The sequence below is a fragment of the Natrix helvetica genome (assembly GCF_964273705.1).
Source record: "Natrix helvetica genome assembly, chromosome: 2".
NCBI lineage: Eukaryota > Metazoa > Chordata > Lepidosauria > Squamata > Natricidae > Natrix > Natrix helvetica.
Window position 1 is genome coordinate 110,339,886 of NC_138552.1, and position 13,259 is coordinate 110,353,144.

Genomic DNA, 13,259 nt, shown 5'->3' on the forward strand with positions numbered 1-13,259 from the left:
TGCCCAGTTTTCATCACAGTTGTTGCAGGGGCATAGAACTATTTATCTTAATACATTTTTGTTTAAAAATTAGGAGATTTGCAAATATTTCCTGCAACCAGCTAAAAGTCTTTTTACCTCAGCTTTTTGATCTTGATTTCCTTGCAGGCATTTAAAACATACTTTAAAATCAACAGCAAAATGGTTACAGTAAAGAGAGATGAGGTTTTGGAATGTTCTTTATAGGAAAACCTTGAAGATCTGGCTTCCCCACCCCCACCCCTCTACGTGGGGTTAGGAAAGAAATTGAGCCCTCATTGTTGATATATATTGCCTTCAGCAGCCACTTCTTGCTCAGCTGGTTTTGATATATAAATAAATTCCTTCTCACCCCTATGGGTGGTTTGTGTCTTCCTCAATCTTGGGTTCTCTGTTAGATGCCTGGGGGTTTCAGGGTTGTGCGTAATATCTTAGCTGTTCCCAGCACCACTCTTCTGGACATAGAACTCTGATGTCTCCTGGGATCTTTTGGAACCACTCTCCCAGCTTAGAAGTTGCAGCCTCAAGTGCTCCTACCACCACTGGGATCACTTTGGCCTTTACTTTCCACATCCTCTCTAGTTCTTCCTCCAGGCCCTGGTACTTCTCCAGATTCTCATATTCCTCCTTCCTAATGTTGCTGTTGCTTGGTACCACATGTATCACCACCATTGGTCGTGATAAATGTAGTAGTCTTATTACCACGATATCTGATTGACTGGACAGTACCTCCTGTCCATCTGGATCTGGAAATCCCAGAATCTTAGCCCTCTTATTCTCCATAATCTTCTGTGGAATCATCGATCCGGACACAGGAGACTCTAACTCATGCACTCTGCAGATGGTCTTGTACACAATGCCAGCCATTTAGTTGTGCAGTTCATAATATGCTGTTCCTGCCTGCACCTTACACCCTGCTGCTTTTTGTTGGACTGTTTCTGAGGTCCGTCTGCACCTTGGGTCCTATCTAGTGTGATTGTTCTCTGTTTTTATGGATCTGGTGCTTTGTGCCTGTTCTTATGCTGCTATAATCAGTTCCTCAGTCCTGTCTTTTAGTCCAGCCCTTCCTAGGCTCTGGTCTGGTAAGATTTCACAATGTCACCCACCTCAGCTATCTGTCAATGGTTTGGTACATCCCATGCAGGGTTTGGTCTTGCCACGGCACTTCCTCTGCTTGATCTTTCTGCCATGTTTGCTGTTGCATTGCACATTCTCTCTGCAGCTCATAATTGGGTGCCATCTTAATACTTTTTTTAAAAAAAAGATACTGTAAGGTTCCAGCAGTTACCCCGAGCCACTGAGATGCCAAAAGAGTGAGACTCGAGATGAGGCTTGCAAAAAGTGTCAGCTTTTATTTATGGCCATAGCAAAAGCTGGATGACAAAACTATATCCAAAACATACAAACAAATGCATGTAAGGAATAGCCACACTCCTGAAGAGTGGCTCAGAGTATTATATAGATTTTAGGCAGGTAGAAACAAAGTTTATCCAGAGACAAAAAATTTTTTACCAACGTGATCTTTAAAGCATTCTTTTGTTCAAGCTCCTGTCTCTGTCTACCTTATCTGTGGAGTATTCCTATAGCCTTGTGTAGGGGATGGCAGCCTCCCTTTGCCAAGTTGTTTTTTGGCAGAATGCTTTAAGGATTTATGAGCCAGGAAAACTCCCTAGTTTGATTCCTTTATCTATGCAGCTTGATATTCCCATGTAACAATTTCTGCTAGCTTTCAAGAATGTCCCTAGCTTTGAAGCCAAGAATAGAAGTGAGACGCAGCAGTGAGATAACATTTGTAGTCCAGTATTAAGGGTACAATTTGCTATGCTAGAAAACAACTCATTTCTGACAGTATACAATAATATAAGCAGAAGCCAATATTGATTCATATACTCCTTCAATGCCAAATTTATCTGGCCAAGATGTGTGAGGAAATTAAAAGTACTGAGTGTCTCAGATTTTGCATCCATCATATTCACTGCTTATTTTGAATCTGTAAATAACTGCACATAAATAAATACACATTTGCAGAAAGTTTTTCAGTTGAAAAGTGTCCTATTCGGAGATGGTATCAATTACTTAGGCAGTCAGTTAAAACATACTATTTGATTTGGCATGCAACTACATATATGAAGAGCCTTTTCTACTTCTTACCCAATAATTAAACACTTATATGTGCAAAAAAGAGGAAGTGATACTGTGAAAAATCTGAATCCGGCTTTTCCTCCCACCACATTTTGCATGTGGCCATGTTATCCCAGAAATATAACATTTCCAAAGAGAGAGCGAACATCTGTAACGGGTCAAATAGAAAAGTCAAACGCAACTGCATCCATCCTCAATTTTTATTTTTTTCCTATACGAAACATGAACTCAGCAAATTTTATTCTGGTCATTATTCCATCAGAGAATGAAATTTCTGCTTCCTCCAACAGTTTTTCCTCACCAAATATCCAATATGTCAGAGATGAGAATTTTTCTCCCTCTCTGAAAGATCCAAAGAAGCCTATTAGAAGTACTGCATACGAATATGCTGAATGCCTGGAATAAGACGTGCAGGTGTGTGTCATGCAGAGGAAGCGACAGCTGGGATGCCTCACTAATGCTATATGCTTGCGCGGGACGCAGGGCGCGAGTTAAGGAATACTGATTTAAAAATGCATCTCTCCGAAGTAGCTTGCTATAACAATAATGATAGCTAGTGATAGGTCAAAACCATATAAATAAAATCTGCTTCTATTTTATTTCATTGTTAATATTTATGAAATTCAGCAAACTTTGTCCAGAACAGCTGAATTCTGTAGGTCAGTTTCAGGGGGTGGGGTGAGTGTTGAATTTGGTTGGGTTGGGTCAACCAACGTCTGCATCTTTTATCCCTAACAGGCAGGGGTTTGAGCTGCGCGTGCTCCTGGTTCCGATCGATTTCTACCTCAGGGCCGCGTGACAAAATATGTCCTATTGTCGCTCAGAGTTTAACCGGTACAACAAACAGGCATTCGTTCCAACACAGGAACTCTCGCTTCCAGCCTCGCTTTTTCAGCCACAAACCAGAACTCTCGCGATTACGCCACAACCGGAAAATACGGTCTCCGCCTCCCATTTTGACTGGCCGAGCAAGAAGCCAATCGTGGGAGCGCGCTCTTGCGCAACGCCGCCTGTTGGAGGGGCGGGCTTTCCAGGGTGTCTATAAAGGCGCCTGGAGAGGCGGGGGGGGCTCGCTGCCGCTGCGCTCTTTGACCTTCTCCTCTCCTTCGAAGCTCCCGAGCGGACGGCCCAGGCACCCCCATCATGGCACCCAGGAAATTCTTCGTGGGCGGGAATTGGAAGATGAATGGCGATAAGAAAAGCCTGTCGGAGCTCATCCACACGCTCAATGAGGCTAAGGTGCCTGCAGAGACCGGTAAGGAGGATTTACTGCCGGCTGGAGGGGAAAAGCTGCTGCCTTTGTCTTTGCGGGGAGAGGACTCTTGAGCTCTGCCTGAAGGGAGGCGCCTTGCAAGAGCAGGCCCGTTTCCCTCGCTTGCATGTCCCCCAGTTTCAGGCGTATGGGCAGCGGGCCTCGGGTGGGTTTCCAATCGGCCGGGGAAGCGGCGTTTTCTTTCCGGCGGGCTATTGCACAGCATCCTTCGCCTCGCGGAGGAGGTGCCCGCCGTGGCCGCGCCTAAATATAGCGCCCCTCCTCCTCCTTGTGTGTCCGACTGCACGTACCTCCGAGGCTGCTCTGGCCGTGGAGCTTTATAAAAATGAACTGAAGGCAATCGGCTGTTGAGGAAAGCAGATTCTGGCTTGCCGGGGGTGTGGGGAGGGAACTATTCGATTTATATTCCTGTCAATCTCACAAAACGCTTATGAAAAAAACGATGTGAATCATACTATAAGTTACATTGCTAGCTTTTGTTCCTTGTTGCACAAAACTAGGCTCTGCAGATTCCTGGTGAGCCACGGATCTGTGCTGTTTATAATTTTACCTGCACATGCAGCTGGGTTATAAGATTAAAAAACAAATATGAAAATTGATAAATTTAGCTAGCCTAACAAAGCTGTATAATTTAAACCTTTAACTAAAATACATGAATAACAAATAATCCATGATAGCATTTCAAGGAACCAGTTTAGAATATTATCTTCCTTAGGACTTGCTTCCTGTATTGGCAGTCCTATGATGACTAGGCCTGTTTGCAGCCACAGCTTTGCTGAAATCACAGCAATGTTCATGTTTAGAGACTCCATCTGGTCTCTCTGAGAATGAAGCAGTAAGATCGGGATTGCCAAATTAGTCTGCTTATGAGCCTTCAATTCTTCCTTGTAAGTGAATTTTAACAGTCTTTTAAGTGATACTAAAGTGAAACAGGTTGGCCGGCTGTCTTAACAAGAGTGGTGCAGAGTGGCCAGAGAGGAGGATACATCTGGTGCCTTTTAATACTAGATCCAATTATTTTATCGGAAGGTGGCATCCCAGCATGTTGCTCTGAACAGTAAAGACATGCCTTTTAATGTTATTTGTATAACCCTATAAGAATTCCTCTGGCAGCAATGACCTGAGAGAAAGTATCAGACACATCCAGACCCTTCTGGCAAGTTCTCTATTAGCTCTATCAAATCAGAAAGGGCAAGGTGGATTGAGAAAGGAGTGCCATTTCTGAAGTGATATTCGAAGGAAATGTCAAAGGCTCTAGAGGAGAAAGATTCCTAAATATAGGTGTTAAGAGTAGTGCCTAAAAATACCAGCTACTGTACTTGGAACTGGAAACTTTATCCCAATAGCCTGCTAAAGGTCAAGAGAAGGGATGAAGTATAAGAGATACAATTTATTGACCCAGATACTCATTCTATTAATACATCTTCTATATTGTGCTGCTTCCTTGATTAGTTGGGTAAACTACATTTGAATGGTTCTGCATTTCCTGGTCTACGTTACTAATCTGTATTGAATAGAATACCATGATAATGGTTTGACTCTTTCCCATGATTTTTCAGCCTGGTTTAAAAAAAAAAACTCAGTTATGGAGTACACATAGAAAAAATACATTGAAACACAAGTTTCTTTTTCCTCAAAATATTTTTCCTAAAATATAAGACATAAAGACAGGCCTGTGTTAACTATGAGGTTATAGTTCACTATTCTAAGGAGTTAATAGAGCTAGGCATAACTCACGGGCTTAGCTTTTTTTATTTTACCTTCTCTCTTTCACTAAGTTTTCTTCAAGCTTTATAACTGCATGTTATAACATGCAAAGGTATAACATGCAAAGGTATGCAGCTACAGGCTATTTGCTCATCCACCTAAGTGGTAACTGTTTTAATTGATGGTTATCCCTCAGGATCTTAAATGGAATGAAATGTTTTCCCATCCCTAGTGCAACAATTCATTTAACTTCCTGCTGTCTTCCACTTGTTTGTGGCTTTTTTCTGCAAAGAATGACAAATAAAGGAAGCTTATGAACATATGGTAGAATAGAGCTGGCAAGCAGAACCATACAGAACAAAAGAGTTACTATAATTCATCACTATTAAAAACTTTTGATTCTGTCTGCCTAAAATAGTTAATGTGAATTTTTAGGGAGACAGAAACAAAGGTACTTAGTAGTAACTTCTTGCATAGTAGAGTGCATGTTTTATTTGCTCAGACTGAACTGTATATTGTAATAGCAGATTATAAGAAGATATCAGCAGAGGGTATTTGTTTTTATGTTCTGATGAATATCACCTCTTCTTCAAACCAAGCCACTACAATAATAGGCCAAGCTGGTACGAAATGTACATGAAAGCACCCCTGCTGTTTCTAGACTGTAACAGTGGGCTGGTAAGAGAAACGTGTAGAATATTTGAACAGGTATGCACAAGATACAGATATAACTTTTCCAAGGTGCTTCTGGTGGGGGTGCCTGTGCTGGCTCCAATCTCTTGATAGTTGTCAGACCCAAAAATCAAGAGAAACATGTAATGAATCTTCCAAGAAAGGTTCTTTATTGTTCCATACCTGTAGACAAAATAATGCTCAACTAAAGCAAACTATTACCCACATGAAGCCTATACCTAGGGAACCATTAGGGAGGGTCTGTCTTTCTCAGAAATTATCTGAACTAAGTTATTGCTTCTCTGGAATGCATTCTCCCTCCTCAAAATCTCCCTCCTTACTACATTTCATCACAACTGATTACCTTTAGGCAAATTTACTCAATTAAAAATGTGTTGAGTTTCCCCATCTTTGAGTTGAGCAGTAAGATCGGAGCATTAAGTGCAGGTGATGCTTTATGACATAGCTATAAGGTTGCATCAGTTATAAAGGCCAAGGGCTAATAAGAGATGGGATTTGGGGTTCACATGTATCCTATGAATGTCATAACTGAATTGAACTGATTTCAATGCAAATGAATGAATGGTAAATCTGCGATTGAAAGGGCATTTTAAGTTTCTGCTTTATCCCACATGATGTTCTTTTTCTTGCTCCAGAGGTGGTTTGTGGTGCCCCTTCCATCTACCTTGACTTTGCCCGTCAGAAACTTGATGCCAAGATTGGGGTGGCTGCACAGAATTGTTACAAGTTGCCCAAAGGAGCTTTTACAGGAGAAATCAGGTACGTTGCTAGAATTCTCAGGCTGAGCAAAGCCACATGTTTTAGCTAGCAGTGTGCTAAAACCTCATTTTCTACAATCTGTTTCCTCTGTTTCCAGCCCAGCCATGATAAAAGATGTTGGCGTCACCTGGGTGATCTTAGGACACTCTGAGAGAAGGCATGTCTTTGGCGAGTCAAATGAGGTGAGTGATTTGCCTCTGAGTTTGTTTTCCTCTTCACTGCCATCTATGACAGGCATTGGGCTTTTTATACCCAGGATATGTACCAGGATATGCACCAAGTTTGTATAAGTTTTTTACATTGTTTCTTTCTCTTTTCAGCTCATTGGGCAGAAGGTGGCCCATTCCTTGTCTGAAGGGCTTGGGGTCATTGCTTGCATTGGAGAGAAACTTGATGAGCGAGAGGCTGGTATCACAGAGAAGGTGGTATTCGAGCAGACCAAGGTCATTGCTGGTAAGAGACTCTGGGGGAAGTTTCTCATCTCCTCCATCCTTCCTCACATCTTCAAAAGAGCAAAAGTCTCTTGTTGTTGTTTTTATTAAGTTCGCATCAACCAGGCCAGTGATGGCTAACCTTTTTGTTGTTAGGTGCCAAAAATGTGAGCGGTGAGTGCAATAGCGCCCACGTGTGCCGGTACGCATAATGCAAAGTGCACCCCCCCCTACACTGCCAGTGTACTGCTCGCCACCAAGCTGACCTTGGTATTTCCTCCGGGGGGCATGGGGAGGCCATTTTCGCCTTCCCCAGGCTCCAGGAAAGCCTCTGGCGCCTGGGGAGAGCGAAAAATGGGCCTATCGGAAGTTCGGAATTGGACTGCTTCTATTTCCAAACAAGGGCCGTTTGTGCTGGAGTTGACATAGGGCAATGGCTCACGTGCCCACAGAGATGGCTCCGCGTGCCATAGGTTCGCCATCACGAAACTAGGGAGATTGTTGTGGTAAAACATTTATTGCTGTTAAAGTAATCAGACAATAATTCTTGATTAGGCATAAAATGGCATAATTCATGCTCAGAAAGTCTTACATCATAGTTAACAGAACTTTTAGGCAAATCCGAAGCTTGTTGTATTGCAGCTGGATATACTAATGCCCATTGTCAAAAACAAGGGCTCCAGAGTTAAAAGGGTCATTGCTATGACTGATTTGTCATTAGGGTAACTGTCCGTGAGTGTTTTCATTTGCATCACTTGTTTTCAGCCTTTGGCTAATCATGGAAACGCATGGAGGGAAGCTGCAGGACACCATCAGATGACCAGCTGACTATTCTTTCCCTCTCTGCCATGTGGGATTTTTCCTGGTCTTTAAATAACATTTATTTGCTTTGTTTTTCCCCAGACAATGTGAAAGACTGGAGTAAAGTGGTTCTTGCCTATGAGCCAGTTTGGGCCATTGGAACTGGTAAAACGGCAACTCCCCAGCAGGTATGAATGTGACGGGGGACATCCTGTTGTCAAACCTTACGTCTCTCTTTAGAGACTCCACAAGTGAATAGCATTTCTTATCTTCACTTCAAGATGTCTGCTACATGACAATACAATTTCTTAAATGCCCACTTTTTTTAACTTACTTCCTTTTGCAGGCCCAGGAAGTTCATGACAAGTTGAGGAACTGGCTGAAAACCCATGTTTCTGAAGCTGTTGCACAGTCAACTCGAATCATCTATGGAGGTAAGTAGATTCCGTTCTCATCATTGCATAAAACTGCTGGGGTAACAATTTCCCAGTTTGTCTCTCTAAATGCATAGCAAGCTCCCAACTTCTAGTTTCTGTGTAATAGAACATTGATATTTGACTGGTTCATCTTTGTAAATCCCAAACCCATGCATTGGGAGTATACTTAATGATATCCTGGCCAGATGGCTGATAACCCTGTCCACCATCATCTACACACAATTGGGATGTGAAAAAAGCGAATCATTCTAGATCAGCGATGGCGATCCTTTTTTGGCTTGCTTGCCATAAGGGGGGGAGCACAGGGGGGGGTCATGTCCATAATGCAATGTGCGACGCATGTGCGGACTACAGGAACAACCCCCCCCCCCTATTTTTGCATGCTTTTTTCACCCTCCCCAGGCTCCAGAGGCTTTATAGGAGCCTGGGGAGGGCAAACCCCCCCCCCGCCCCCTTGGAAGCCCTCCGGAGGCTTCAGGGACCTTCAGGAGGCTTCCCTGAAGCCTCCGAAGCAGTCATAACGACCCTCCGAGCAAGCAGGAACTCATTTCCGGTTTGCTCGGAGGGTCGTTTTAAGCGCTCTGAAGGCTTCAGTGACCTGAAGCCTCCGGAGCAGTCAAAACGACCCTCTGAGCAAACAGGAAGTCCATTCCTGAAATTCCGGTTTGCCAGTAGGGCCTGTTTTTTGCGCTCCAGAGCTTCAGGGAAGCTCATGAGAGCCTCCGGGGGGCAAGGGAGGCTCTTTTCGCCCTCCCCAGGCTCCTATGAAGCCTCTGGAGCCTGGGGAGGGCAAAAAATGGCTTTAAAAAAGGGTGAACTCAGCTGGCCAGCACACGCAGGCGCGCTGGCCAGCTGACAGGGCAGCGCCTCGCATGCCCTGACAAATGGCTCCGCGTGCCATAGGTTCGCCAGCACTGTTCTAGATGATATTTTATGGGGAAACAAGCAGCTGAGAAGTAGTATACTATAAGATTTCTAGATGCCTCCAAAAATGATTTGGAAGAAATGCTTCTCATTCAGACAAGCATAGCATTTCTTTGGTATTTGTTAAAACAACTTTGTTTCAGATTGGCTCTCCCCAAACTTGGTGTGTTTGTGGGGGGATCAGGATGTTCACTCCTCTTCAGTAAATTTCAAAGGGTGCCAATTATACTGAATAGGTTTCTGATAAGGATTTATTTATTTAAAAGATTGATTTGACTGCCTAGGCTATACAATGTAATGCTGTGACTAACAACTAAACCGATAAAATATATTAAGAAATACCCCCCCTCCTCCATTAAAAGTCATCAAGCTCTAACCAAACACCATAATAATTTCATTGTTGTATGCCATCCAGAGTGAAATGTGAAATGGATGGCTATTTAAATGTGATAAATAACAGCCTTACACCAACTGTGCCTGCACTGGGTTCAATTCATGTCTTGGCCCAATGCTACTGGAAAACTAGACCTGCCTCCTAAGCAGAATAGGTCCTACCAGATGACATCATTTGGTAGAGGGGACCTGAAGCATGCCCATCCTGTTGGATCTGGTGGGATGGGCAGATCTCCTCAGAGAGAGACAACCTGGCCCTGTGCCATTCAGGACTTTAAAGGTGATAACCAACACCTTGAATTGCATTCAGAATATGAGAACCAGTGGGGTTTATAGTACAGGTGAATTTTGGAGCTGCATGTGCCATTGCATTGTGGATCAGATGAAAATTCTGGATGATCTTCAAAGGCCACCTCTAAATTACATTGCAATACAAGTAGTCCTCACTTACCAACAACCACTTGTTCAATAACCATTCAAAGTTGGGACAGTGCTGAATGAACAAAACTTATTACTAGTCCTCAAAAGGTCTGGCTGTTGCACTGCCCCTGCGCAATTCAGGTGCTTGGCAACTATCTTGCACATGACGGTTTTGATATCCTGCAGCAATATGCTCACCTTTTGTGACCTCACCTGCTAGCTTCCCACAAGCAAAGTCAATAGGGAAGCCAGGAGGGAAGGTTGCAAGTGACTCTGGTAAGTCCTCTCCCCTGGCTTCCTGTGAACTGTGCCACACACTACATCCCTTGGCTTCTCTGCACTCACATCAACCCACACCCTCTTTCCCCTGGCTTCCCTGCACTTGTATGGATCTCCACCCCCCTCTCAGTATCTCTTGTGCTCTCAACCTCCTTCCCTTGGTCTCTCCACACTCACGTGGACTTGTGTACTCAGCTTCTCTATATTCACCCCACACTACAACACCCTCCTTCCCCAACGTTCATGCAGCCTGCACCAAGCCTCCAGGACTCCCCCAGGCCCCCAATACCTCCGGTGGCATTCCACCACTTCCCACTTAATGACTTGCATGTCTTGGGGTTATGACAGCAGCCAGGATTGCCGTCATTAAGTGAAGCAGTCATGTAATGGGCTTTTTTATTGCATTGTTTAGCTATGGCAATCTTAGTCCCAATTGCCATTGTAACTTGAGGATTGTCTGTATATCTCTTTCAGATTGTACTCCATCACATGCCTATTGCCTGATCCCATCTGATTAACCGACATTCCATCTTTCCCAAAGCTTTGCATGGGGATCGTTAGGAGCATTGTCTTTAAAAATAATAATGATGAAACACCTTTCATTTTCTGTTTTTACTTGTGGTGTTCTACTTTCTGGATTTTTTTTTTCTTTTTCTAAATGAAATTTTATTCTTTCCAGGTTCAGTTACTGGTGCCAACTGCAAAGAATTGGCTTCCCAACATGATGTAGATGGCTTCCTTGTAGGTGGGGCTTCCCTGAAGCCTGAATTTGTAAGCATCATCAATGCAAAACAGTGAAACCTTCTCCATAGAATCCGAAATAAAAAAGCTGGAGGGGAGAGCCGACCTAATTGGAAGAGAAATACTGTAAAGATACACTTGCACTCAAGTGAAATGGCCTCACCTTCAATCCCTTTTCCCACCTTTATCGTTCACCTCTGCTGCTAAATGTGGATGCCAATATATCAATATTGTGTTCCTTCATAAAAGCAATACTTCATTTGCTTCCTCTGTACTCGTGAGAGGGCTTCCTGCCTTGGTCTTTAGGCCCTATAAACTAGTCAGAGGCCTGTTTCTTTCCACTCCAAACTTCTGCTCTAGAGGGTAATCTGCCTTGTTAAGAAAGGCATTCACCTCATGGTTCACTTAATTTGGACTTGGTGCCTAGTGGCTTGTACTTGCCTGTAAGTTGTATATTCCTTCCGTGTCCCCTAGGCCATTGGTAACTTGAAATAAACAAATGGAAAGTAGTGTGTAGGAATTATTTATTTATTTATTTATTTATTTATTTGGATTTATAAACCGCCCCCTCTCCCAAAAAGGGACTCGGGGCGGTGTACAGTCAATGAAACACAGATAAAATACATAAATAACAATATAAATAATATATAAACAATTAAATACTTGAGCATTTGAGTGGAGGAGGTGAGACTGTACAAAGAAATAAATATAGTATAAAAGCCCTAAAACATCCCAATTAAAATACCCAAACCCAATTAAAATATATCCCCGGGAGGTAAGACTAAGATTATTGTTGCTCTTTGAGGGGACAACATCTCAAAAGGTTTTGGCATACACAAGACACTTTTAAAGAAAACATCGCTGAATTCTCATTCCTTACCACCGCTGGTTCTTTTCCAGCGAGCTAGGAATTGGAACTGGACGTAAGAAACTATACGCATGTGCTTAAGGGACAATGCCTGTAACACACTGAGGGCTTGGATTTCTCAAGATCTAAAGCAAGAATCAAGGCTCAATTCTTCCTATGTCTGACATATAACTGGTTGCTAGTCAGTTCTCACCAATGTTATGAAATGTCTTCAAGCTCCACTAAACACTACCAGTTCCATTTCTTTGTCTTTCAAACGGCACCTAACCTCAGATGGCTTTGGCACAAAACTGCTCTCCCTGTGTTAAGAATGGGATTCTGCTTAAAAAGTGCCACACATCTCCCCAATGTTACACTTGGGCATCATCATAGAGTCATTAGGATTATATAGAAGTCAAAAGTCATTCACAGTTCTAAATGTTTATTGTCCTATTCTAAAATGGAGAAGACCCAATATTGAGTAGGATGAGAATATTTGACATAGGTCTGTCCCTTTCAAGCCTCTTAGTTGTCAAAAATGGTGCTGTAATGGTAAAGCTATTTTAAGAAAACAGGTTATACTGAGAACAAGTAATTTGTTGTGGATATACATAAAGGATTACATGTATACTGTATATCATTAGGCCCTATTCAGTTGGTTGGAAGTAGGCATACTTCAACACAACCAGATGCAACAAGTTATGACCATAGATAGAATGGGCTTTTTAAAAAATTAGAAGCAGGCATGGCAAATAAATAACCCATTTTAATTATTCCAAGATGTAAGAGTTTTAAAAGAGGCAAAAAGTATACCTTGAAGAAGTCTACTGCAGACTTTCATTTATTCTGTCCCTAGTGAGAGAACTTTTGTTAGAGGTAAAATGTGGATTGATGAAGGAAATATGAGGTGGGAATTTTTGTTTTGTTTTTGCTTTTACTGAGATCTAGTCACGTTCCAAATTATGAGTCTAATTTCCAAATAATTGTATATGACACTCAAAAGTAATCAGTATTTTAGGCAGATTTGAAGCAGGCAATGTGAGAGTGTTGCCCTTTGAGGTAATCTGGAAAGAAGCACAAACCACGAGTACTAACACTTTTATTGTAGGGTTAAACTAACAAAATATTGCAGGTCTTAAAGCACTTTTTACCTCCTTTCTAGAAAAGTAGTGAGGATCCCTTTGAGGTGCTTCCTATCCCTTTTCCTTCTTCGGACTGTGGTAGTTTTTGCATAATAGATATCTAGGCTATGGGTCTTCCTCCTTTTCCCAGCGTCATTCTCATGTACCATCACATTCCCCTTGCTCTCTCCCTACATACATTTGAAAACTTGTAGGATAGCTTAAGATGCAGATGACGGATGGTATCCTGTACCATTTTTTGTGACCCCACAA

The 13,259-nt window shown here is 42.6% G+C and overlaps 1 protein-coding gene across 1 annotated transcript; it reads left to right on the forward strand.

The window, feature by feature from the left end:
* The first annotated feature begins 3,224 nt into the window (after positions 1 to 3,224).
* Positions 3,225 to 11,527, forward strand: TPI1 (triosephosphate isomerase 1). The gene is made up of 7 exons (XM_081943338.1): positions 3,225 to 3,415; positions 6,469 to 6,592; positions 6,690 to 6,774; positions 6,913 to 7,045; positions 7,927 to 8,012; positions 8,171 to 8,258; positions 10,957 to 11,527. The coding sequence occupies exons 1-7, from the start codon at positions 3,304 to 3,306 to the stop codon at positions 11,073 to 11,075; spliced, it is 747 nt and encodes a 248-aa protein (XP_081799464.1). The 5' UTR covers positions 3,225 to 3,303; the 3' UTR covers positions 11,076 to 11,527.
* Positions 11,528 to 13,259: the final 1,732 nt, after the last annotated feature.